The sequence below is a fragment of the Macaca nemestrina genome, chromosome 5 (genome assembly GCF_043159975.1).
Source record: "Macaca nemestrina isolate mMacNem1 chromosome 5, mMacNem.hap1, whole genome shotgun sequence".
In the NCBI taxonomy this organism is placed as follows: Eukaryota; Metazoa; Chordata; class Mammalia; order Primates; family Cercopithecidae; genus Macaca; species Macaca nemestrina.
Window position 1 is genome coordinate 30391705 of NC_092129.1, and position 25713 is coordinate 30417417.

The following is a 25713-nucleotide window of genomic DNA, read 5'->3' on the forward strand; positions in this document are numbered from 1 at the left end:
CTAAATTTGACAGCCAGGAGATTGTGAAATGAGGGTTTGGAAGATACAGTGGAAGATAACTGCTTTAAAATGTTACATGTTTTTGAAAAAGAAAAAAAGGTTAACTGCATCACACTTTATTTGCTTTATTTTTACACTATGATATTTTCTGTTTTGATTTCATTTTTTTTCCATCGCATGAATTTCATGAGTCAGTGTGAACTTCTTTCAATCTCTGCTTAACAATATTATCTGGGTGCGCTCCCAGATTTTCTTTCTGACATTTTAATGCATCTTTACCATCTTCACTTCATATTACCCAAATGACTTATTTTTACACAATATGGTAGGCCATACTTTATTACTATTGCTTCTCCAACCTACTTATTTTGTTCCTAGATGGATAAGGAAACAAAACTTTTCTATAAAAGGTAATAAGACTGTAGGAACCAACAGTGAGAGGGAACTTATGAAAAAAATTAATTTGTTATGATTTATTAAAACAAATCCTAAATTCTCTCCTGTAAAAAAGATAATTACATTTTACACTTCTTAAATTTGTAACCCAGGGTATTGAGCAATTAATTTACCTGACTCTTCCTTGCACACTAAGCTTTTCAAAAAAGCCCTCCCCTTTGGTTACGGTAAGCTCTCTTTACCTTGTTACTTGTAAGCACTTATGTGTTAATTTTACACGTAGGAGTTGAGCCTTTAACTGCTCAGTTTAACTGCTATTACTTTGGCCTTGGAATCACAGTCAAATAAAAGCTCTAATCTCAGATTCGAAGAGGTATTTTTCTCTTGTGTGTCCTGCATCCAAATGCGCAGTGCCTCTGGGATTGGATGTTTCTCTCTTGGGTCCTACCTCCTGATTCCCCAGCACTCCGCCTCCAGAAGCACCACCAGAATGCAATCCAAGACCTGGATTTCCTCTGTCTTTCTCTATCTTCCTAAAGGCTGTATTTTAGAAACCTCTATTCCTTTCTTGTTAAATGCCATTTACCATTGTTTTTAAAATCCCAGTCCATAATTTTTTGTTTGTTTAAATTCAACAGGATCCACTCAATTCACTTGTACTGGAATCAAAATTGTTGACTGCAGAAAAAAATATACAGAAGTAAATTTGTTTGACCTTGAATTTCAGATATAAGGAGTACATGAAGAGTAATTGTTGTCTACTGGTCTCCCCTCAACAGTGATACAAAATGCATTTGTTTCTGCACATTCCAGAGAATATGAATTTTCTGTTGCTAAATTTGATCAGAAGCTTAATTGAGAGAAATGATGTTTATGGGGGGTTGGCTGAACAAAAGCCATGACGTCAACCTATTCCCTTCCAATACTAGCTGTTGGACCAGGAGTCTACCCAGATCTTCAGAATCTGTACTTTGGTACCTTGTTTTGCATTCTTAACACACCCCCCCTCCATATGCCCACACTGAGGGATTTTATTAATACAGCTGGAGGAAAATTACTATTATGTTACTTTAGAAATATGGTTATGATCATGGTTCTTTCTATAGTTCCTGTTTGAAGACTCATGCAAGAAATTCCTTTTAACTTTAAATGCCAAAGAAAAACTTTATTTACCCTGAACAATTTGTGTGTGTGTGTGTTGTCTTTTCATCATGCAAAATGAGAATCAAATCATTGATTATATTTCCCTTTCTAACTTGGCAACTAGGAAATGAATAGTCAAATTTGCAACTGAATTTTAATAATCATATAAAAATTCATAACCTAATATTAATATTCTGTCTTTCCCTATGGTCTTGAGCTTCTGTTCTACCTTGTTTTTCTTGATTCTGATGTTTATGTAATTATACTTTTCCATTTGATTGAATTATATTCTTTTAAGATGACTCATATCCTTTGTGGAACAAGGCAGATTATAAAACATAAAACCAAATAAATGAAAACATTGCACAATTGATCTCTGGACACAGTATGTTTTTGATGAATAAGTTTAATTGGTTACATTAAATGTTTTGAACAAGAATTGCAAATTTAGTGCATTTGAACTTAGCCAAATGGAAAACAATGTTACATAGTTTTACAAAACTTTTTTTTAAACTCTTGCATGTATATTCACTCATTACTAATTTGAAATTAATAAAGCCATTCAATTTAAGTCAATTATATTTGGAGTACCTGCCTTAAATGCTATATAGGTTGAACAGGAGTTTCAATAGAATAAAGTCATTTTCAGCCAAAGGGCCTAACTTAGCATAACACTCACCAGAGTGGATCAAAAATCTGACCTTCACATCAGTGATTCATGTGATTTATTCTTGTTTTAATAAATTATGGAGTCTTCTCTGAGCCTCTTTTATTTACCATGAAATCTAAAAGATTGAGCTCCTGGAGTTAATTCTTCATATTGATGTTTTAACACCTAATTGTTAAGTTGGTTGAATTTACCCAGGTAACCCAGTATTTACATCGACATCATAAGTTGAGCTTGATATATTTATCACCACGGTAAGCAGAAAGATCGGCCTTTCTCAAGGGTCAGCCATTCGTACAGTCTGGTAGCCTTTGGCATAAAAATGATCTGAATTCAAAAGTGCAACTTAAAACATAAGAGGGGGTTTGGAGGGGGACCTGGGCAGGTTTTTACATAGAGGCATCTCATTCTGATAACCTTCATGTCTTTTTTAAAATTTATTTTTAGAATAGGTAGTATCCTCATGGTTCAAAAGGTACAAATGACTCTAGAGTGAAAGTACTCCCTCTCATACTCATTCACCTGTCACCCATTTCACTAATCCACAGGTAACCAGTGTTAGTTAATTGATAATCTTCTAGTGACATTTTATGCATGTGCAAGCAAATATGAACATGGAAGCTGTTCATTTTCTCTCCTAACCTGTCTCTAATTCACTCTGTTCCATCCCCACTGCTTCTGTTTTGCTCCTTGGATGCCTTGGACTGTTGTCTGCATTCTGCCTTGCTCTGCATTTCAGCCGCCCCATTTCGGCAGGCTGTCCTTCTAAACTTCCCCCATCAGACCTTCTAAAACATTTCCATCATACACGGGAAGGAATCTGCACATCTTACCCTGTTCTCTTGGACCCTGAGAGATTCATCTCCTGTCTCTATCCCTCCTTGTCATGCGTTTTACCCACAGTCATTCTTAGCTAAGTCCCCTTGACCCATTTCATAGACCCATAAAAAACCTGATGGAAGTTCAAGTTGTTATCATGCACAGCAAATACCATTTACCTACATATCCTTATTTGTGGATCCCCAAGCTAAAAATTTGTCTTTTAGAAATACAAAACTAATTGCCACTTTGTGCACATGGATAGAGTATGATTTTTCTTCTCCACGTTTTTTCCCTCTGCTTGGAACATGCTGTCCAATTTTCATGAGCAAGCCACACTCATTTCTGGTGTCATCTCTAGGGGCATTTCTTAGCTGAGATTCTGTAAACTCATGGAGCCTTCCACATGTAATTAGTGTCCCAAGTAGGCTTCCATACTAGGAATAATTTTCCATACTAGGAATAATTTTTTATATTAGCTGTGTTATAGCTAATAGCTATACTTTGCTTCTAGCAAAATTGACGTTCTGGTAAAACTTAACGATGATTTTGGATAGTATGTAAGATTGGTAAAAAAAAAAAATCAAAGTTGAAGCTTTTATTTAATTATTCATCCTTCTTCTCTCTCCACCCCCCTCCCACCTCAATATAAATCACTTGTCCCTCAGTATCTGCAGGGGATTGGTTCCAGGGGTGGGTTCCAGGACCCCTGCAGATATCAAAATCTGAGGATGCTCAGGTTCCTGATATAAAATGTGACAGGATTTGCATATAATCTATGCACATCCTCCTGTATATTTAAACTCATCTCTATATGACTTGAAATACCCCAATACAGTGTAAATACTAAGTAGATAGTTGTTATAGTACAATGTTTAGAGAATAATGACAAGGAAAAATGTCTGTACATGTTCAGTACACAACCATCCAACAATTCATTTTTTTCTTCAAGCTTTTTTTTTTTTTTTGAGACAGATTCCCACTGTTTTGAGACAGACTCCCTCTGTCACCTGGGCTGGAGTGCAGTGATGTAATCTTGGCTCGCTGCAACCTCCACTTCCCAGATTCAAGTGATTCTCCTGCCTCAGCCTCCTGAGTAGCTGGGATTACAGGCATGTGCCACCAAGCCCAGCTAATTTTTGTATTTTCAGTAGAGACAGGATTTCACCATGTTGTCCCTACTGGTCTCGAACTCCTGACCTCAAGTGATCCGCTTGGTTGGTTGATTCCATGGATGCAGAACCCATGGATATGGAAGGCCACCTGTGCATGTCCAAATCAATTTTTTTTTAGCAGCCCTTGCTTACTTTACTAATTCTCAAACACTGTGTTAACACCCATTAAAAATAGCTTTGGTATTTATTATGACACTCATCTGGGAGAGTGTCTTTTATGCCTCCCACTCTACTTTTCTTCTGTGGTTGGTACATAAAGGGGTGAAAGCCTCCATATAGGGTGTCACTGAAGTTTGGGGATCAGCCAGGCAAAAGGGGTACTCTTAAGACATTGAAAGGATTGAACATTGACCCTGATAGATGACATGAGCCATCTGGAGAGAGTGGTCCAATCTAAGAAGTGACTCCTAAGTATGTGAATGAAATATTTTTAATTCCAACCCAAGTAATCAGAGATCTTAAGTGCTTGGTTTTTATTGCAAAGTGCCTGGCATGAGGTAATTTGCTTTTGATAGCTGATCAACAGAGGATTTAGAGAGTGAGAGTTTAATAGTGTTTGTTCAGCACTGTTCATGTGGAATTTCTGACTAGTGGGTTGTTCTTATCACTAACCAGGTATGCCTTATAGAATAGAAATAATTTGTGAGATAAATCCGTAGGTCTGAGATCCCTTAAGAGCTTTCATGTTTCTTCTGTGATTGGGGCACTATACAAACATTGAATTTATTGACTTGTTTCCCTAGGCGTGCTGATATCATGAAGTGAGAGTGCTCTTAGTAGCAGTGCTAAATATTCTAGCCATTGGATAAGTGTCGCCCCTGTAGTATGGGATAAATCTCAATTTCAGGCTATTCGTGGGTCTGTTGGGAAGGTCTGCTCAGTTCTATGGTTGCAGGTGTTTACAGCTGAGCCCTCATCCCTAGTTTCCGGTGATTTCCCCCGGGGTTCTGCCTGTCTATAGTGTCCCACTGAAACAACTAGTTAGCAATACTCTTTGATATTTTGAATCACAGAGCATTCCAAAATAATTTCTATTTAACATGTCTTAACTCTTTGAAAACCTTTATAACAAGAAATAGGAATAAAATATTCACAAAACAGGAACTTAAGATGTCCAAGACATGAAAATAATACTGACTTCATGGCATCAAAGAAATGCAGATTATTAGATTTTAAAAGTTAGTTACAGTGCTGGCAAGAGTGAGGTTGTTTTTAGCTCATGAAGGGTAGAATGGTATACCTTCAATGGAGAGCAGTGTGCCTCATGGACTCCCTTGGCACTCGTGATTCTCTTCTGAGTATATCCTAAGGAAACAATCAGACATTAAGCTGAAGTTCCGTAATGAGTCCATGATCTTTGAGAGGCCACTGATATAGTAGAAAGGTTAAAAGCAGGAATGCCAGAACCGGTTATGTGGCTTGGAATCCTGTTCCACCAGTTACCACTTCTGTGCAGTTAGGAAGTTAATTTCTCCACGCTTTGAGTTTTCTCATCTGTCAAATGAAGATAATAATAGTATCTACCTCCTACATTGTACAGAGAATTAGGTAAATTAATTTATGTAAAGTACTTGGAACCCTGCCTGGCACAGAGTAAGCAACTGTATAAGTATCAGTTATTATCAGGGGTGTTACTGTAAAAATTTGAGAAAAATTCAGCAGTGGAGTCATTTTTTTAAGTGATAGTAAATATATATGAAAAGATATTTAGCCACTAAAATAATGATTTTGAGCAATAGTTAATTACATGGAAGATGTTTATAATAACTGAGTTAGACATAAAAAGTATATACAAAAAATTCTAATTTGATTTTAAGATGCATTTGCATAGAAAACAGGAAAGTGACAAACTATTTTTTCTCACTAATAGGATCATAAGAGATTTGTTTTCCTTTTTCACATTTTTATTTGTTATCCATATGTATTGTAATTATAATTATTGAACATTATTACAATTATGTATCATCCGATTTTTATATTTTTGACTTTTTAAAAGCAAATGCATATTCATTTTGACATATTTTACTTTCTCTTCCTTCTTTTAAAGCTACTAATATTTCACTTCCTCAAAATCTTCTCCCACACATCATCTGCTTGGTATTTTCTTGCATTTAGCTCTCTTGCTTTATGTATAGATCAGCTCCAAGCCTGTTTCTTCAAGAATAAGCAGACCAAGTAAAACGACTTAAGAGATTTTAGTGGTGGGGACTTTCTCCTGGAAGTTTAATCCCAAGAATGTGGCTTAGATGATGATGGCACTGTGTCCTCTCTACATTTCATGCACTCACCCTTCTCTTCTACTCTTCCCTGAATGAACTTGGCACTTTAGTGGGGTCAGAATCCTCAGTAATCCCACACGTACAGGAGAAAAATTCCTGCCTCCAAGCCTTTGCTGTCCTTGCTAGCTGGAATTTCCCTCCACATTTCTTCCTTTAAAATCAGTCTTCTGCACCAAGTTTATACTTAATTCCATGAATACTTTCCAACCCATCTATTGTATGCTGACTTCAGTTCTTTTGGCACTTAAGCATTTGTACCACAAATGAACTAAATATTGGCTTACTTTATTGCTTAGTTGTTCTTTTTTTTTTTTTTTTTTTTTGAGACAAACTCTTGCTGTGTTGCCCAGGCTGGAATGCAGTGGTGCTATCTCGGCTCACTGTAACCTCTACCTCCAGGGTTCAAGCAATTCTCCCGTGTCAACCTTTGGAGTAGCTGGGACTATAGGCATGCGCTACCATGCCAGGCTAATATTTTTGCATTTTTGGTAGAGACAGGTTTTAACCATGTTGGTCAGGCTGGTCTCGAACTCCTGACCCCAAATGATCCGCCCTTCTCGGCTTCCCAAAGTGCTGGGATTACAGACATGAACCACTGCGCTGGGCCAGTTCTTATAGTAAGCTTATAGAAGTTGTGTTTTATATTACTCAATGTCCTTCTATTTTCTAGTACAGCGTTATCCACATGCTTGTAGAACACAGGAAAATCGGATGTTGTTGTGTTGATGGCATTCTTAGAGATAAAGTATGAGGGTTCTGTTTCATCATCCCCTTTGCTCATCCTTCTATTTTCCGTGTTTTCAAGATCAGAATGTTATATCATTTGGATTCTCAGTCTTACAGATATTTGCCTGAAGACTTGATAATAGATTTTTGTTTCTAACATCTAAAACTTAAAGGGTTTAATTGCAGAGAGCACCACAGTTAGCAAATGCATTTATAATAGGGGGCTAGTAGTATAATATACAAATTAATCCTAGTTGCAAAGACAATCCTATCAACTTTAAAATATTGCTTGTTTGATCTAGACAATTTTATGACTCTGTCCGATAATTATTAAGTTTATAAATGTGTTAGAATTTTATAGGTCCATTTCCTGGAAAGGACCAAATCCCAGGGAATGTTGTCACATACCTGCTCTCATAGTTTAGACTGGTGGTTTCTAAAGTGAAGTTCATGCATCACATGAAGGTACAGAAAGACATTGTTAGAATGTCTTTGTTTTCATGACTTCTATTTTAGTTATATGCCTTATAATTATTAGTAGAGAAGATGTGTTTTTATAAGTAAAAGTAATTAGAGGCTTATGCTCAGATACTTTTATTGATGTGGAATAAAAAGTGGAGACCACTAATCTAAATAAAAGGCCACTAATCTAAATACTGTTTCATAACCTGAAGTCAGTTTCTGTTACTTAGCCGTAACAAGTCAAAAATCAACTTATTAAACATAAATTATGTGTACAGCCTGAACAGAGAGTTGTGATGTGTGCATAATTCTGCATGGATGAACAGCATAAGACACATTCCTTGCCTTTAGAGAGTTTACAGTCTGATTGGAAGGAATATGGGCATAAGGAACAATAATTAGAAAATGACACAAGGGGCCAGGCATGGTGGCTCATGCCTGTAATTCCAATACTTTGGGAGGCCAAGGCAGGTGGATCACTTGAGATCAAGAGTTCAAGACCAGCCTGGCCAACATGATGAAACCCTGTCTCTACTAAAAATACAAAAATTAGGCAGGTGTGGGGGGCACGCGCCTGTAATCCGAGCTGCAGGGGAGTGTGAGGCAGTGAGGCAGGAGAATCGCTTGAACCTGTGAGGCGGAGGCTGCAGTGAGCTAAGATCGCACCCCTGCACTCCAGCCTGGGTGACAGAGTGAAACACCATCTCAAAAAAGAAATAACGTAAAGAAAATGACACAAGGTAGCATAAGTGTGCACTGAGAAACTTAGCAGTATGAGTTTGTCAGTGTAAAATTGCTATAGAAAGTGTGATAGGAGTGGCATAGTACATGGTGATTCTGCATTCTCAGAATGTTCCAAAGACTCTTATAGGATAAAATAATTCTTTGATTATCAGGTCAGTTCTTAGTCCACCTACCCAAATAAGCTGTGCTTGAACTCTCTCCTGGACCCAGATGTTAACTGGATGAACAAAAAGCTCATCGAATTAACATCTGGGCCCAGGAGGCAACTGGTAAATAATTTTTACCAATTTTCTTAATGGCATGCCTGCATTTCCTTTAAATTATAAGAGAACGTGGCAGAATGGACATGTTGAGAAAGTAATAAAGTTTTTGGAGCAGTGATAGTGTATAAAAGTAATTTAAACAGTGATAGTGTATAAAAGTAATTTAAAGTCAGCATATTAGTTTCTTAGGGCAGCCATGACAGAGTACCAGAAGCTGAGTGACTTTAAACATGTATGTTCTCACTTTCTGGAAGCTAGATGTTCAAAATCAAGGTGTCAGCAGGGCCATGTTCCCCCTGAAACCGGTAAAAGAATCCTTCCTTTTCTCTTCCTAACTTCTGGTAGTTTGCTGGACCTTGGAGTTCCTTAGCTTTCAGCAGTATAGCTCCAAGTGTGGCCTGTGTCTACATGGCATTCTCTCTTTGTGTCTCTATCACTACATGGCCATCTTCTTATAAGGATTCCAGTCATATTGGATTAGGGCACCACACCACTCCAGTGTGATTTCATCTTAACTAACTGTATCTGTAGTGACCCTATTTCCAAATAAGATCACATTCGGGAGTACTGAGTATTATAACTTCAGCATACCTTTTTTTTGGAATGCTATAATTTAACCTATAACAGTAAGAAATATCAACCCTTATATGTACATATACCAAGACAATGCACAATTTCTTGTCAAATGATGCCTTCCCAGCTAAAACCCCATAGCCATGCAAAGTGGTTATGGGGTAAATGACAACTGGAAGAAAAGGAAGCCTCCTCTGCTATTTGTGTCAATTGTCTTGTGTCTGGGCTTTGGTATCTCAGGCCTTGGTAGAATTATTCATATAAACAATAATATGTACTATGTGGTTTTGATCTTTCTGGTAAAACTCCATGAAGTAATTTGTGGATCAGGATGGTTCTAAGGGTGTATTGGGTTTTTTGTTGTGATAATGTTACATAATTGTCTCCAAACCGCAGTGGGTTATATCCACAAATATGTATTTCACCTTCATGGATTTGCAGGTTGACTGTGGTTTAGCTACTCCTGGCTGGGTTCTGCAGGCTGGCCTTGGCAAAGGCTAAGTCGGATGCCAAAGCTGAGGTACAGGTTCGGGTCTGTTCCACATGTCTTCATCCTGGAATCCAAGCTGAAGAGGGAGAAGCAGCTACCTGGAGCATACTCTGCTGGTGGGGAGCAGAAACTTGCCAGGTCTCTTAGTGCTTCAAGTCAATATGAATATGACTATTAATGCTCACAGTCTATTGGTCAAAACAAGTCACATGAAAAATCAGATGTGGTCATATACTCTGTATACTAGTGCAAAGCATCACAGAGCTGCCCAGCAAAGAGTATGGATGTATAATTATCTTACAGCAAGGGAAGGAGTGCGTAATTAGGAACAACAATCCAGTCTACCAGAAAGCCATTTTCTTCTGAATTCTACACGTTTTATGACAAGCAACTCAATAAACCTTTAAAAAAAAGTACGTATACCATAGACTTGATTTCTTAACCCAGTCTGCTAGAAATGTATAGTTGAGTATTACACACATAATTTTTTTTTTTCAAGAAGAGGTCCTTGTACTTCTCCATGCTGATTTAGTTTCACACTGGGCATATTCCCTGCTGCTTAGACACTTTTTGTTATGTCTCGTTCCTAAACCCACGTTTGTGTATTTACCACAGTCCATATTTTGCTAACCACAACACTACTTGCCTCTCTCCATTGTTACCAAGACATCTGAGGCAGAATCTGGCAGAAATGCTGTTGTCTTGAGTGTGCTCTTACAGATAACATTTTCGTCGGGGATAAAACTGTTTCTGGTTTATAGATTTGATTGTTAATTGTGTGGCACTATTGAAATATAACCCTGAATTGTGGTTTTCGGGGATGTCCTACTTTTAACACTTTCCCTACCAGCACTGGCCCGTGTGACCCAGCCATTTTCTTACTTCCCTTTTAGCACTTCCTCTGTGTGTCATACGTTTTATTTGGCGTAACTTTTTCATGCCCCTGTTTTCTGATAATTTTATGTAAATCTTATCTCCCTTGTCAAAAATTGAAGTTTCTATAGAGCACATTGGGTCCTTTTTATAGTCACAAGCTTCAGATAAATAGTACAGTTGTAGGCATAAAACAGGTTCTAAGTGCTTACTGAGTTGAAGAAAATTGCTCATAAATACATTACAAGGCACTATTTAGGAGTAAGCATAAGTTGTTTATTGCCACTTATACTCTCCATGTAACTATGCTGAAAGCACATTAAAAAAAGAATAATTCAGTTATTTTATTTTGCATTTTTACAGGTATGAATGTATGCCAGTATATTTTGAAAATGCATTCAATTGCAGATCTCATCCACAGAAGGCAAAGAAGTACATGGCCTTTTCTTTAGTGAAATGGCAGTTTAACTGGTAGATTGTCTCTTGTTGATAAAGTCTTAGAAGACACTCAAATTTAATTCTTGAAAAGGAGTGTTTGCTACTCATATACTGTATGTTTTTGGAAAAGCATTCCATTTATCTTTTAATGCCTTTCATCTATCCAATTTTGTTGGTTTTATCAGTTAACTCTTAATTCAGATCCACGAAATAGCCCCCACCAAATAATAATAAGTAGTAATAGTAGTAGTGGTAACTACTGCTCACATTTTTTTTTTTTTCCTCTCTTGAAGTTGATTGCATTGGGACCCTGTGTAAGACTAGGACACATGCATTGGTGATGGCATTTGCTGTGAGCACAGGACCCTGGCACAGTGACTCACATTGGCATATATTCTCTGCAAGGATTTGGGGAATGAGATTGAGTTCTGTACCAGTCTAGAGACTCCAGAAGTTTGCAGCTTATTTCCTTTGGACTGGAGCTAGAATATGTCTGCAAAAAAATCAAATGGGCCAGAGACTGTATGGTTTAGGAATGAATCTGTCTGGTAGTATTAAAACGAATTCCAGAAGTAATTGAAAACAAACTTTTCTTCCCATGTCTCCTGTTTATTGATGCTACTTGGAGCCTAATGTCTTTAGATTTGTCTTAGAGATGATCTGAAGTGATCTTCCGGTGCCACAGCATAGTAGGGGTATCTCTAGAAACTCCGCTGTGGGTGAGGCAGGCATCATATTTTTCACACCTCTTGTGACAGGTAATCAAAAACATGTCGCAGGTACCCAGTAGTGATTGATGGTGAGAAAGAGGATGTCTCTTATGACTAGGAGATGAGATCAGCAGATAGATTGTTCTGTTTTCATTACCTCCAGTAACTTTCTGTATGATAATGCAGATTTGGCCCTTCTAATCTTTGTGTGCAGGTAGAAAACTTCAAAACTGACTTCTTATACCTTATGAGTGTTAATGAGAGAATGCATTCAATATATTTAAAATATTTAGTAGAAATGTTATAGAACTGTAATTTTTTAACTCTAGAAATGAGCTACAATTTTAGTGCCTAGAAAAAAAGCAGACTTTCATAATTTAAGAGCAACAAAGAAATAAATGTATTTTTTTTTTAAATCAAAATTCCAAATTCTGACTATCTGTATTTACCAATTCCATTTTCTGTGAGGAAATAGATTGGTTTCTTCTGTTCTCAAAACTTAAGGGGTAATTAATTTAGTGAATTAAGAGAATGTGCTTTCCAGTTAGCTCTTTAGAAACCTACTCAGTGCAATAAATAGCTGTTGAATGTACTGACATGTTTACTAAAGTGCATTTAGTATGAGTAGTAATGGCTAACCTCAATACAGGTCAGTATTTACATCCTTAAAGACAGTTGGCCATAAAGCTGTATTCACCCTCTTATTCTTTTTTTTTTTTTTTTTTTTTTTTTGAGACGGAGTCTCGCTGTCACCCAGGCTAGAATGTAGTGGCACGAAATCGTTTCATTGCAACCTCTGCTTTCCAGGTTCAAGCAATTCTCCTGCCTCAGCCTCCCGAGTAGCTGGGATTACAGGAATGCACCATCACACTGGCTAATTTTTGTAATTTTAGTAGAGATGGGGTTTCACCATGTTGGTCAGGGTGACCTCGAACTCCTCACCTCAGGTGATCCACCCGCCCCTGCCTCCCATAGTGCTGGGATTACAGATGTGAGCCACCGCGCCCAGCCTCCGTCTTGTTCTTTTTAACTGTGGCTAAATCCAGGAAGAACTAGGCATCCATGTGAAAATTATGTGTAGTAATAGCCTACCCTTACAGGCCATTATTAGTGGTTCCTTCTTTGGGGTCAGACAGAGCTGATCATTCTGGCTGTAACTCTTATAGCTATTTGACCTTGAATAAATTCTTTAATTGTTCTAAAGTTCAGACTCTTTATCTGGAAAGAATTGAGATTAACTCCCTCATGCAGTCATAAAGATTAAACCAAGCAGTGTGTGTAACAGTATTGAACAAAAAATTTGGTGCATATGGTTAATGTTCAATAAATATTTAACTGTTTCCTGTCATCTTTATATTTACTAGGTCTGCCTAGCTTTGTTAGTTTACTATTTGGGGCGGATTTGAATGTGGCTCTTCAGATATATTGAAAATGGTATTTCATGAACACTTGGATATTTGAATGCATGGAAATGTCAATGGATAGAATTTTCTGTTCCATGGGGCACCAGATTCTAGTCATTGATTTTTTTACACATTGAGTCTGTGTAACAGCCCTTTTGCAGATAAAGAAACTGAAGGTTAGAGAAATTAGGTAACTTACCCAAGGCTACATACCTTGTAGATGGTGGAATCTGGATTTTAACCAGGCCTATCTTATTTTAAAGGTAACCGTTGGCTAGGCACAGTGACTCACACCTGTAATCCCAGCACTTTGGGAGGCTGAGGTCGGCAGATCACCTGGGGTCAGTAGTTCGAGACCAGCCTGGCCAACATGGCGGAAGCCCATCTCTACTAAAAATACAAAAGTTAGCTGGGCATGGTGGCAGGTACCTGTAATCCCAGCTACTTGGGAGGGTGAGGCAGGAGAATAGCTTGAACCTAGGAGTCAGAGGTTGCAGTGAGCCAAGATCATGGCACTGCATTCCGGCCTGGATGACAGAGTGAGACTCTGTCTCAAAAAAAAAAAAAAAAAGAAAAAAGAAAAAAGGTACCCTCTGCCTTAATAGCATGGGTTAAGTGTTACTCAGATGAAGCACAGAGCATATGGAAAACAGAGAACTTCTCAGATGAAGCACAGAGCATATGGAAAACAGAGAACTTCTCAGGTATATGAAGTTTATAAAATCTCGGCTTTAAAGGAATTTTTGAACTTAAAAACATTTAATTTAAAAACTAATTTAAAATACAAGTTTGCTTGTGGGGCTTGATTTTCCTTTTAATAGTTATTCTCATTGGTTGTGGTACCCTTTCCTGGGGCATTTTGGTTGGCATGGTTATGGGAAGGGCGCTACTGGCGTTTAGTTGGGGGCAAGCAGAGGTGCCAAATGCCCTGTAATGAGTGAGGCAGTCCAAGAAAATGAAGAATTGACCCTTATACTTGGGAATTTCATATCTTCTTCTGTAGGAGCAATATGAATCTATAATATGTCTTCTAATGGACTGTGTCTGAGAATTTACATATTGGAATACTCGTGATCAAATACTTTCCTTTGGGGCATCATGATGATTTTATAAAATTAAATGTGTAAGTAGATTACATGATCTATGAATTTCATCTCAATATTATGAAGGGCGTATAATAAAATGGTTTACATATTTATTTAGATGAGGTGTTGAATTTGATAAGGCTGAGAACTGCGTCTCTACAGTAGTCATATAAAACAGTTGCTCAGTATGTGCTCTGTCACTCTTGAAGATGAGGAAGCCATTCCATCTGCAGGCAGCTGTTTGCACCTATCTCTCAGACAGTTCTTCCTTATACTGAGCCGTGGACCTCTCTCCCTCCACATCTAATGTCTAATTCTAGGTTTACCTCTTTGGAGATCTGTCTCTCAAGCCTAAATCCTTTATTGGATAAAGATCCTTCAGATGTTTAAAAACAGCTGTCATTTAATCCAAGTATTCTCTCCTGACCAACTCCTTTGACCAATATTCTTAAAATCTAGTTTTATGCCATTTAACCATCCTGTTTGTTCTAATTTCCCTATAGTGTGAGATCCCTAGATAAATGCAGTAATCCTGATGGAGTCTAATCCTCAAAAAGGGTGTGACAGACTATTATAATCTGTTTATTCTGGGTTGATAGCACTAGTGGGTTTTTTGGAGGCGGGTGGGGAGGAAGGTGCACAGTGGAATTACCCAACTGTAATTCATATATGAACCTTACTGTCATCTAAAACCACAAATCATATTCACTTGTGCTAACACTAAACTGTACCGCTCTCATTTCTTAGTACCTCACCAGTAAAACCTGAGATTCATTGGGAGCAAATTTCCACCTCATAATAATTGACTCCTTTCTACAGACAGCCGAGGGCTTTTGAATCCTAATGTTGCTATCCAGGATGTTATTAAGTACCTACCTCTCCAAATGGCTGATAAGGGAGGCCTCTATGTTTTTGTTCAAGTTAGTGGGAAATATACTCATGAGGACAGAGCATAAGAAAAAATACTGTATTAAGCTATTAACGTTCCCTCTCCAGGTTCAGAATGGATTTCAGCTCTCAGAGCAACTGAGGTTGGTCAGTCAGTCAACACATACCTCTTGGTACAGTGATTCAGTGATTTCCTTTATTCATCTAATCATATAAACATCCACCTACACACCCAACCCACATTTCTCCATCTTATCCATAAGCAGACAAGAGAAATTTATCAAATGCCTCTTAAGTGCAGTTACATGTGTTTTCCTCATTTTCCTAATCCACTAGAATAGTAGCTATGTCAGGGAGGGAAATTAGGTCAGTGTGATTTGACTAAGCCAGCATTCCCTGAATGTCCTCTCTTCTACCAGCCCTTGCACTCCAGCCATACCAGATCACTCAGGATTCCCCGAACACCACACATTCCTGCCAGAGGCTTACACATCCTCATTCTGCCTGATGAGCCTGACCTCTTCTGCATCCACCATCTGGGAAACTCCTGCACCTCCTTCCCAGCCCAGCACTGGCATCACCTGTGACGTTGCCGGGACACTCCTTCCCTTTGAGGCAGTGTAAGTTGCTCAATGCTCTGTGCTCTGTGGTTCCTTGTGACCACTAGTATCAGAGCACTCACATCTCATTTTATCAGCTGATAAGTTATAGTTGCCTCTTCTTCCTGAGCTTCCTGGCTGATGAATGCTGTCTTCCTCTTTGTGTCTACAGCAGAATACTTGGTCCATGGTAGATGTTTCCAAAAGCGACCCACTTGTCCTGCCGAATCGTTGGCTTTCTGGGATCATTCTAGATCTCAGGGTCCACTGCTCCCTTCTCTATTTTCTTACCAAACTGCCTTAAATGATCATTTCTAAAATATTCCTGGGAATCTATGTGATGATATGCTTCAGTGTATAGTTTGCACAATTACCCTTTCTAAATTAAAATGCATTTGCCTGTTTTCAGGCTTCTGGCATTTTCTACATCTTCTACAGTTCCTCACCCCACCAGTGACTTTTTAGAAATCTCGTTTGCATGTTATTTTCTAAGAGAGAACTTGTAAAATGATCTATCTAGCCCAGAGATGGGTCTTCATTTAGAGTATGTAGGATATTTGATGGCATCTCTTGACTCATCTTAGGTAAAAGACCACTGAAACTCACATTTGTTTAATTTTTCTCGGGTCAAATGTGAGCACCCTAGGCAGAGAATAATGGAATAGGAGTTGATAAGTTCTCCATTCATTTTGCCATTCAAAGATGTCAAACCCTTTCCCAAATAGCAGATCCGGAGCCCATCCTTGATCATCACCTTGCTTCATCACCAGGAATAACTTTTTAGTTATTTGTTGCCATTCATTTTTGGGTTTGTTGTTGTTGTTGCTGCACTGTTTTTGTAACAAGCATTTATTTATTTGGGGGGTATTATCTGATTGCTCCCCTTTTAAGTTGTTTTTTTTTGTTTTTGTTTTTGTTTTTGTTTTTTGAGACAAAGTCTCGCTCTGACATCCAGGCTGGAGTGCGGTGGCACAGTCATGGATCACTCCAACCTCTGCCTCTCAGGTTCAAGCAATCCTTGTGTCTCAGCTACCTACGTAGCTGGGACTATAGGCATGTGCCACCACATCTGGCTAGTTTTTGTGTTTTTAGTAGAGATGGAGTTTTGCCATGTTGGCTAGGCTAGTCTCGAATTCCTGACCTCAAGCCATCCACCTGCCTCGGCCTCCCAAAGTGCTGGGACTATAGGCATGAGCCACTGCGCCTGGATACCCTTGTAAGTTTGTGGCACAGGTTTATATCTGGTTCTGTGTCCTTCCCAGGTTTCTCTAAAGTTATAGGGAGTGTTCAAATTTCTGACCTTGTTTAACATTGAAATTTGAATATTCTTGCTTTGTTTAGATGACAGTGTGGCTTTGAGAGACGGAACACCTGTTATATTTTGGTACAAATATAACTATTTTCTAGGAGGAAATGCCTGCATAGAAAGGTCCATTTTGGTCTGTTCCTTACGTGACCAAACACAGTGTGACCATTGTGTACTCCTGTCATCATTTCATTTGTATATTAAGAAACATGTTGTTGGGAAAACAGCTGATGGGCCTCATGGATATACTGCTGTTTTTCTAGTCCTGACTTGTTATACTTGGGTATTCAAGGAACTGCAGTATGTTGGAGGTGAATCCAAAAAGTCATGCTTTGCTGTGTGGGTCCACAGCTGTGTGACCCACAGCTGAGAGACTGAGAGGTACTAATTAATTTCCTTAACTCAACAGCACTGGCTGTGCTGCGGCAGTGATTTAAATCCAGTCTGGTATACACTCCAGTGTCTTTCAATAACCTTTGGAGGCCGGGCGCGGTGGCTCAAGCCTGTAATCCCAGCACTTTGGGAGGCCGAGACGGGCGGATCACGAGGTCAGGAGTTCGAGACCATCCTGGGTAACACGGTGAAACCCCGTCTCTACTAAAAAAATACAAAAAACTAGCCGGGCGAGGTGGCGGGCGCCTGTAGTCCCGGCTACTCGGGAGGCTGAGGCAGGAGAATGGCGTAAAAACCCGGGAGGCAGAGCTTGCAGTGAGTTGAGATCCGGCCACTGCACTCCAGCCTGGGCGACACAGTGAGACTCCGACTCAAAAAAAAAAAAAAAAAAAAAAAAACCTTTGGAGCCAGAAAGCATTTGGAGATGAGCTAGAAAAAGTAGTCCAGAGTCGACAACATCGAATGCTGCAGCTCAGAATTTGCAAGTTAAGACACATGTACCTAGCCACTGGGACGGGGAGATCATTGAGGACCTCCAGCTGTGTAACCCCCAGCTGTGTGGGTCAGTTTGATGTAGTTAAGGGGTCTCTGCTGGTTCTGTTCTTTTAAATGGTGCCATGTGTACAAACAAGGAACACTTTGCTGATGATTCAAAAAATACTTTGTCTTCATCACAGCTCTTTTGAAGTAAGGATTTTTATGTGCTATTTTTATTTGAATAATGAACTGGATTTAAGTTTAAATTGACTATCCTGATTTAAGATTGCAAAAAAAAAATATTTAGATGGAAGATTCATCTTATGCTTTCTCATGAAATTCTTTTTGGTCTGCAACACACGGTAAATGCAGGAGACTCTTAGAAGTCAGCAATTAGATGAGTCAAGAGTGTATTGATGTGAAGGAAAGTCAACATTAAATGAACAAAGGGCTTTTAAGAAGCCCATTATGACCACTTATAATGGAAAATGTAGTTCCCATTAGAGATTGATTTAAGGAGCCCTGGTTTGTCACTGAAGCATGAAGGCTGCAGTGTGGTGTTTTGTGCAAATCATTTTTATAGCATTCTCTACTGAGCTCCTTCTGGTTAATCTGTTGGTGTGTCTAAACCTGTAAGAACTGCATCTATCTTGTTTAAGGAATATAAAAATTTCCAGAAACTTAAACCAAAGATTAGCATATTTTTCATTTATCTCATAGGATATTGAAAAATTTTTTAAACGCCTTACTGGTTGTAATCAGACACAGCAGCACCAGATGTCAACTCTTGGATAATTTAATCTTTTTGTCTTGTGCATATTTTCATAAATATTTTTCTACTTGAACAGAATATCAGTTTCTGGCTCAGCTTAAAGTATAAAAATTTTCCAATTAGATTGCTGTAACTTCATTTTTATTCATGACCGAAAATTTAATAGAGATCATTACTTTTTTGACTTGTAGGAGATGAACTTTAAAATAAACCACCTGACCCAGGGCAGGGCAGAGAGCCTAGGATTCTGATCCTTCCTGGAGTCTGAGGGAGGCTGGCATGAGACTCCATCCTCTATCCCTAAGTAATTCTTAATTTGGGAGGAATTTTTGGATTTGTATTGGTCTGCCATGTAATTGACCTTATCCCCGGTTGTGGATTAATTTAACTCCTTGCTTAGCTTTTATATGGATTTTCTGCCTACTTATGTGCCAGTTATTTAGAGAAGTATAGTAAAAGTGAAACATGGTAGTTTTGACTCAAAGGAATTTATGGTTGGGGCGAGGAGATCAAGTGAAATGCTGTTGTCACACCGTATATGATTAAGTGCCTTGCAGTAAGTGATAGGTAATATATGAAGTAAACTCTTTAGGGGAGAGAAGGGCACACAAGTGGTCAGGAAAGCCTTTGAAGTAGAATTGGGCCTTGTCAGAAGGAGGAGCCTGGCAAGGTTGCCTCATGCCTGAGGAAAGAGTGAGGATAAAGGTGCAGAGTTGGGGAGGAGCCCAGGGCGTTCAAACCACAGCGTGAAACTGAGCTCATGAGAGTTAGACGCTCAAACGCCTTCTTTCCTTTTTCTTGTTTCCTCTTGCACTTGAATTCTTGAATGAGTACTAACTACCCCAATTCATGGTAGCATGACTTCCACTCCCAGTACGTCACTAATGCAGTCCTGTTGGAGGTCCTCAATGACCTCCCTGTCCCAGTGGCTAGGTACGTGTGACTTAACTTGAGAATTCTATGCTGCAGCATTGGATATTGTTGACTCCGGACTACTTTTTCTAGCTCATCCCAAATGCTTTCTGGCTCCAAAGGTTATTGAAAGACACTGGAGTGTATACTAGACTGGATTTAAATCGCTGCCGCAGCACAGCTAGTGCTGTTGAATTAAGGAAATTAATTAGTACCTCTCAGCCTCAGTTTAATGGAAATGAGGACATCTAAATCATAGTGTGGTTGAAGGATAAAAAGATAACATAGGGATAATATGTTGAAATAAATGGCTCTTGGTAGGCAGGCATCAAGATTAGTTCCCTTTCCGTACCTGATAGCCACTCTTTCCTTGCCCGAGTGTGCCTATCCCCTTTCACTTCTATCCCTTTGCTCTGGCATTCCCACTGTCTGGAATGCCCTATCCCTGTTTTTTACCCATTGAAATCCTAACCACTCTGAAAGGTTTATCACCTCAAGCAGAATTGAACTTTGCATCTTTTGGATTCTTAATATTATTCATTGGACAGCACCAAGATACTACCCTACAGTTTAGTTATCTGCACAGTCATATTTTCCTGACTGGATGAAAAACTCTTTGAGGGTGAAGTCCAAGTCAGGGATATGAAGATAAACTAGTAAGAGCTGAGACTGTGTACTCCCTTGTTTCTGTACAGGGCTGCGTGAATAGTTGTCAGACTTCCAAGGTGATCTCATCATCATATTGTTTTTTCTCCTTTTCTTCCTAACTACAAGCATATGCTGATTTTTTTAATTCCTTTCCTCTAGCCTTTACTGCCCTTCTGTGCTTTCGATGTAATCAAACGTGTGGTGAATGTCCCCAGCTCCACTATCCCATAGCCGTCTCAAAGGCACCATGTCCACAACCGATCTCTTACCTCCTTCTGCTCCCCTGTCCTACATGCAGCGTGCCCTCTTCATGTATATTGTACCAGATCTTTGGTGTCATAGCCCACACAGTTCCTGAAGCAGAAACTTGGAGAGCATCCTTCATTCCTCACTTTCCTGGTTATCTACACTGCATGAGTCACCAAATCTCAACTCATCAGCCTCCCAAGTATTTCTTGAGTCCATCCCTCCTCTTTCTATGTCAACTACTGCTGCCTAGGTTTGGGTGCTCCTCCCTCAATTAGTTTGACTGTAATTTCTTTTTAGTGAATCTACTTCACCCTGTCCTTAAGTCCTCTCAAGTCCATCCTCTACCTCTGCTGTCTGATGCTACACTACCTCATGGAAAATCCTCTGGTGGCGTCTTTTCATATACATCGCAGATGAGAAAATTGGTTTTATCTCGTGGACCAGCTCTGATCGATTTGGTAATGGTTCTGCAAATGCTGCCGCTGGGTTCAGCATGAGCAATTGGTGGCATCTGACAAGGTACATTGAAGGGGGTGGGCCGCACATAGCCTAGCTAGGATTAAGTCCAAGCTCCTTAGAGTGGCATACTAGGCTTTCCGTGACCCAGATCCCGCCCATGTCTTCATCCTCAGCTCACTTTACCCTAGAACAGCAGGGAACTGTTTTGTCTTCTTGCTTTTGTTCAATCGAAACCTGCTTGCTCATACCCTTTACCTAGGAAATGCATTTGTGTTTTTTTTTTCAGACGGAGTTTTGCTCTTGTTGCCCAGGCTGGAGTGTGACAGAGTGGTCTCGGCTCACTGCAAACTCCACCTCCCAGGTTCAAACAATTCTCCTGCCTCAGCCTCCCAAGTGCTGGGATTACAGGCGCCCGCCACCACACCCGGCTAATTTTTGTATTTTTAGTAGAGGCAGAGTTTCACTATGTTGGCCAGGCTGGTCATGAACTCCTGACCTCAGGTGATCCATCCACCTCGGCCTCCCAAAGTGCCAGGATTACAGGCGTGAGCCCCTGCGCCCGGCCGGAAATCCATTCTTAACCTACAACCTTAGTGTGTGCTCAGGGTACCTGGGGTGGGCCTTGCATAGGGTTAAGTGTTATTTAATTTTTTTTTAATTGGCAAATAGAAATTATATATATTATATTTTTTCAATGATATTTTGAAAATATACATTAGAAAATGGCTAAATTGAGCTAATTAAGTATTTTTCTTGAGGCCTCTTTTTCAGCAGTACATATAACATTGTCTTGAAATCTTAAGTGTCTCTCCGGAAAGACAATATATACTGTTAGAGCAAATATCATGGCTTTATCTTTGGCCTCTGGTACTTATCATACTCCCTTTCGTGTAGTATGTATGTAATTTGTTTACTGAATTGAAATGAATTAGTAAACAATTTTGATTGTGAATACACTTTGCTTTATTTATTTATATTTACTAATTTTTTTTTTTTTTTTTTTTTGGAGACAGAGTCTCCGTTTTTCACCCAGGCTGCAGTGCAGTGGTGCCATCTCGGCTCATTGCAACCTCGGCCTCCTCGGTTCAAGCGATTCTCGTGCCTCAGCCTCTCGAGTAGCTGGGATTACAGGTGTGCACCACCATGCCTGGCTAATTTTTGGTATTTGTAGTAGAGAAGTGGTTTCACCCTGTTAGTCAGGCTGATCTCAAACTACCAATCTCAAGTGTTCTGCCTGCCTCGGCCTCCCAAAGTGCTGGGATTACAGGTGTGAGCCACGGCTCAGCCTGCTTTTTTTAAATTTAAATTCGATTGGTGAACTTCAGGGTGAAAGGACAAGTTTTAGGAATGTTAGTGCTCTGCAGAAATTAGGCCGGTGAATCAGGCAATAAGTAGACATTGGAAATTTTTGAGCAGGGGAGTGGCATGATGAAAGTGGTATTTAAGGAAGCTTGATAAAAGGTTGTTGGAGACAACCTTTTATATTATAGGCTTAAGCCACTGCTGGCAAGCGTGGGTGAGGGTCGCAGGAGGGGGAGAAGAGAGAGAGGCAAGGGTTTAAAGCCATGCTGAGGAACAGCTTCCTGTGTCTTTGTACTTTCATTTCCACATTTGCTCAAGTGAGATGTACTTGCTGGCATGTTTCCGAAAATAAAATAGAGTGCTGAAGTTATTTTTATTTTTTAAAAAAGAACATTCTTGTAAAACACCTAAGTGAGCCATTTTACATAATTATCTGAGACATATTCATTATTAATTGCTTGGGAAGAGAGATTATGAGTTCAATTTTTTTTTAAATAATTAGCATCTACATAGTTAGGCTACAATCTTCCAAAGTCAGTGAAGGTTTTTATTTTGGCATGTTTTAAAATATATGAGGGAAATACTTCAGTTTGGTTTTCCATCAGGTTTTGCTTGATAGTTTAACATCTCCATTCTGATTGTAGTTTCTCCCATTTAACATTTGCATTTCATATTTGACTCATGTGACAGTCTTTCCTGGTTAAAGTTTATTTTTCATTTGTTTTGGTCCATGTAGTTCTACTCCATTTTATTCTTCACATTGGCCAGTGTAAACTTTTAAGTTTACAGTTGCTTTGTTATTTTTTCTTACAGGGTTATGACTCACTATTAAAAAGAGGGACTTTTTCCAAATACTTTGCACTTTTGATTGTGTATTATGGATACCAAGGAAGAGAAGAAGGAACGGAAACAAAGTTATTTTGCTCGGTAAGCATTCATTTTACAAAATTGTTATCAGTACTTTAAAGAAATATTTGAGCGGACTTTGTCCTCAAGTATTACTTTGCATTTTGTGTTTTGTGCTTGTTCATAAATAGAGCAGGTAACCAGGAGAAGTAAACTATACTTTGCTTCATCCATTTTATTCATATTAGAGGATTGTAACATTTGGTTCTTCTCTTTCTAGCTTTGACACTTCTCTCAGGCCAGTGTTGCTCAGCAAATCCAGCTGTCATGCTCTGACCTGCAAATTGCTCCGAATCCCATGTTTAGCAACCTACCTTGAATTTTAAATCCTAAGTGCTTCGCTCCTACTGTTCTGTAGCTTAATTGGTTGGACTATAACTGAAAATCTCTGACACATTTAAAGCTTATCACCTTGTGGGGAGTCTATTACTAAAAAATACTTTTGTAGGTAGGTGAAATGGGTGAAATTATGTTTTTGAATCAGAGTCATTTTTAAGGCTGGAACTTGTCCAACATAAATAAATTTGTTGATATCTGAATAGAAGTAATTTTGTATATGATTTGTTACCATTTACAGATTTAAATGTCTATGTGGCAGTCACTCACTAATCATAAAAAAATGAATTATATGCTAAACATTCGTAAAACATTTTGATAAGCCAGAATGTTTTCAGACTCAGAGAACATAGGCTTAAAAACATGTTTCTCCTAAATTGAAATGCGTGTTAAGAACTGAATTTAGCCTCATTCCATCCCCAGTCCCCAGGCTGTGCTCATTAGAGATGCATTTACTGTTTTCTAAACTGAGCCTTGGAGCCAAAACCAAAGTTTACTGTTGATGTTTTTATCCAGTAATTAAGCTAGATTTTAGGTTGATAATGGGAAAAGGAAGGAAACAATTTAAGGACCTACTATGTACTGAGTGCTTTACTTATGATTTTAATTGTCTTCAAAATAAATCTATGCCATCAGTTAATTTATCTCCATTTTACCAGTGATGCAACTAAGACTCAGAATATATTTTGTCCATTTCATGCAGCATAAGAGTCAGTATTAAACATAAGGCCATTTCCAAAGGGCATGCTCCAGTTGGGAATAGTAAATCATGAATAAGGTTTTGGGGAAGCACAAGTTAAACTACCAATTGTAGTAAAATATTTTCTGCTGTTAGGACTACAGAGAGTAACCAGATTAGGGAGGGAAGACATCAGGCATCTAATGGATGAAACACCAGAAAGATAGGATATTTAGAATAAATAAGATCTCCAAAGTTTTTATTTTGAGATAATTTTAGATTCACATGTAGTTAGTTGTAAGGAATAATAGATACCCCTATTCTTTATCCATAGTACAATATCACAACTAGGAAATTCACATTGATACAATCCACTAGCCTTATTCAGAGCGTTCATTGTATGTACGTTTGTATGTATTTAGTTCCATGCAGTTATATCACATATAGAGATTTCTGTGGTCACCATCAGTCAAGATACACAACAGTTGCATTAAAAGGATCCCACATGCTACCTTTTTGTATCCCTACTCACTCCTTCCATCTACCTGCCTCCTCTGACAACCACTATAATTTGTCATTTCAAGAATACTACGCAAATGGAGTCATGTAGTATGTAACCTTTGGCATTTAGCTTTTTCTTCCCTTCAGCGTTACTCCCTTGACATCCCTCAAAGCTGTTGCATGTATCGATAGTTTGTTCCTTTTTATTGCACAGTAGCATTCCATAGTATTTTTTTAGTCATTTTTAGTCATTTACCCATTGAAGGGCATTTAGGTTGTTTCCAGTTTGGGCTATTTATGAACAAAGATGCTAGATGCTACAATCATTTATGTACAAGTTTTTGTATGAGCATGAGTTTTCATTTCCCTGAGATAACTGTCCAAGAGTGCAATTGCTGGGTCAAAGGATAAGTGTATTTTTAGTTTTATAAGAAACTGCAGTACACTTTTCTGGAATGGTTGTAACATTTGACATTCCCATCAGCAAAGTCTGAGTAAACCAGTTTCTCTGCATTGTCATTTGGTGGTGTCAATATTTTTTATTTTAGCTATTCTGATAAGTATGTAGTGATGTCTCATTATGGTTTTAATTTGTATTTCCTTAATGGTTAGTGAGGTTTAACAGTTTCATGTACTTATTATTAGCCATATGTATGTGTTCTTTAGTGGAATCTCCTTTCCTATCTTTTGCCCATTTTCTAATTGAATTGTTTAGGTTTTTACTGCTGAATTGTACACATCCGAGTCTTTTGTTGGATATGTGGTTTGCAAATAATTTTCTCCCAGTCTGTAGTTTGTCTTTTCATCCAGTTAACAGAGTTGCAGAGCAGAAGTTTTTAATTTTGATGTGATTCAATTTATCAGTTTCTCCTTCTATGAATTGTGCTTTTGGTCTGAATTCTAAGATCTCTTTGCCTAGCTCTGTGTTCTGAAGATTCTCTGCTGTTTTTCTTTTCTGAAAATTTTATAGCATTATGTTTTGTATTGAAGTCTGTGATCCATTTTGAATTTATTTTTGGATAACATAGGAGTTTAGGTCA

At 38.6% G+C, this 25713-nt stretch overlaps 1 protein-coding gene across 13 annotated transcripts in view; it reads left to right on the forward strand.

The window, feature by feature from the left end:
• LOC105465552 (nuclear receptor coactivator 7) overlaps positions 1-25713 on the forward strand; it is a 165044-nt gene that overhangs the window by 11398 nt on the left and 127933 nt on the right. For 6 of the 13 annotated variants that reach the window (XM_011714018.3, XM_011714017.3, XM_011714021.2 and 3 more), the window contains one exon: positions 23065-23178. The exons of 1 other annotated variant lie outside the window; for it this stretch is intronic. In XM_011714018.3, the coding sequence (XP_011712320.1) occupies positions 23129-23178 (50 nt within the window). In that variant the 5' untranslated portion in view covers positions 23065-23128. Of the gene's footprint in view, positions 1-14164; positions 14285-15553; positions 15755-20787; positions 21010-21962; positions 22081-22839; positions 22857-23064; positions 23179-25713 lie in introns of those variants that run through there. 6 more of the 13 variants (XM_071096408.1, XM_071096406.1, XM_071096407.1 and 3 more) reach the window with 6 other exon arrangements.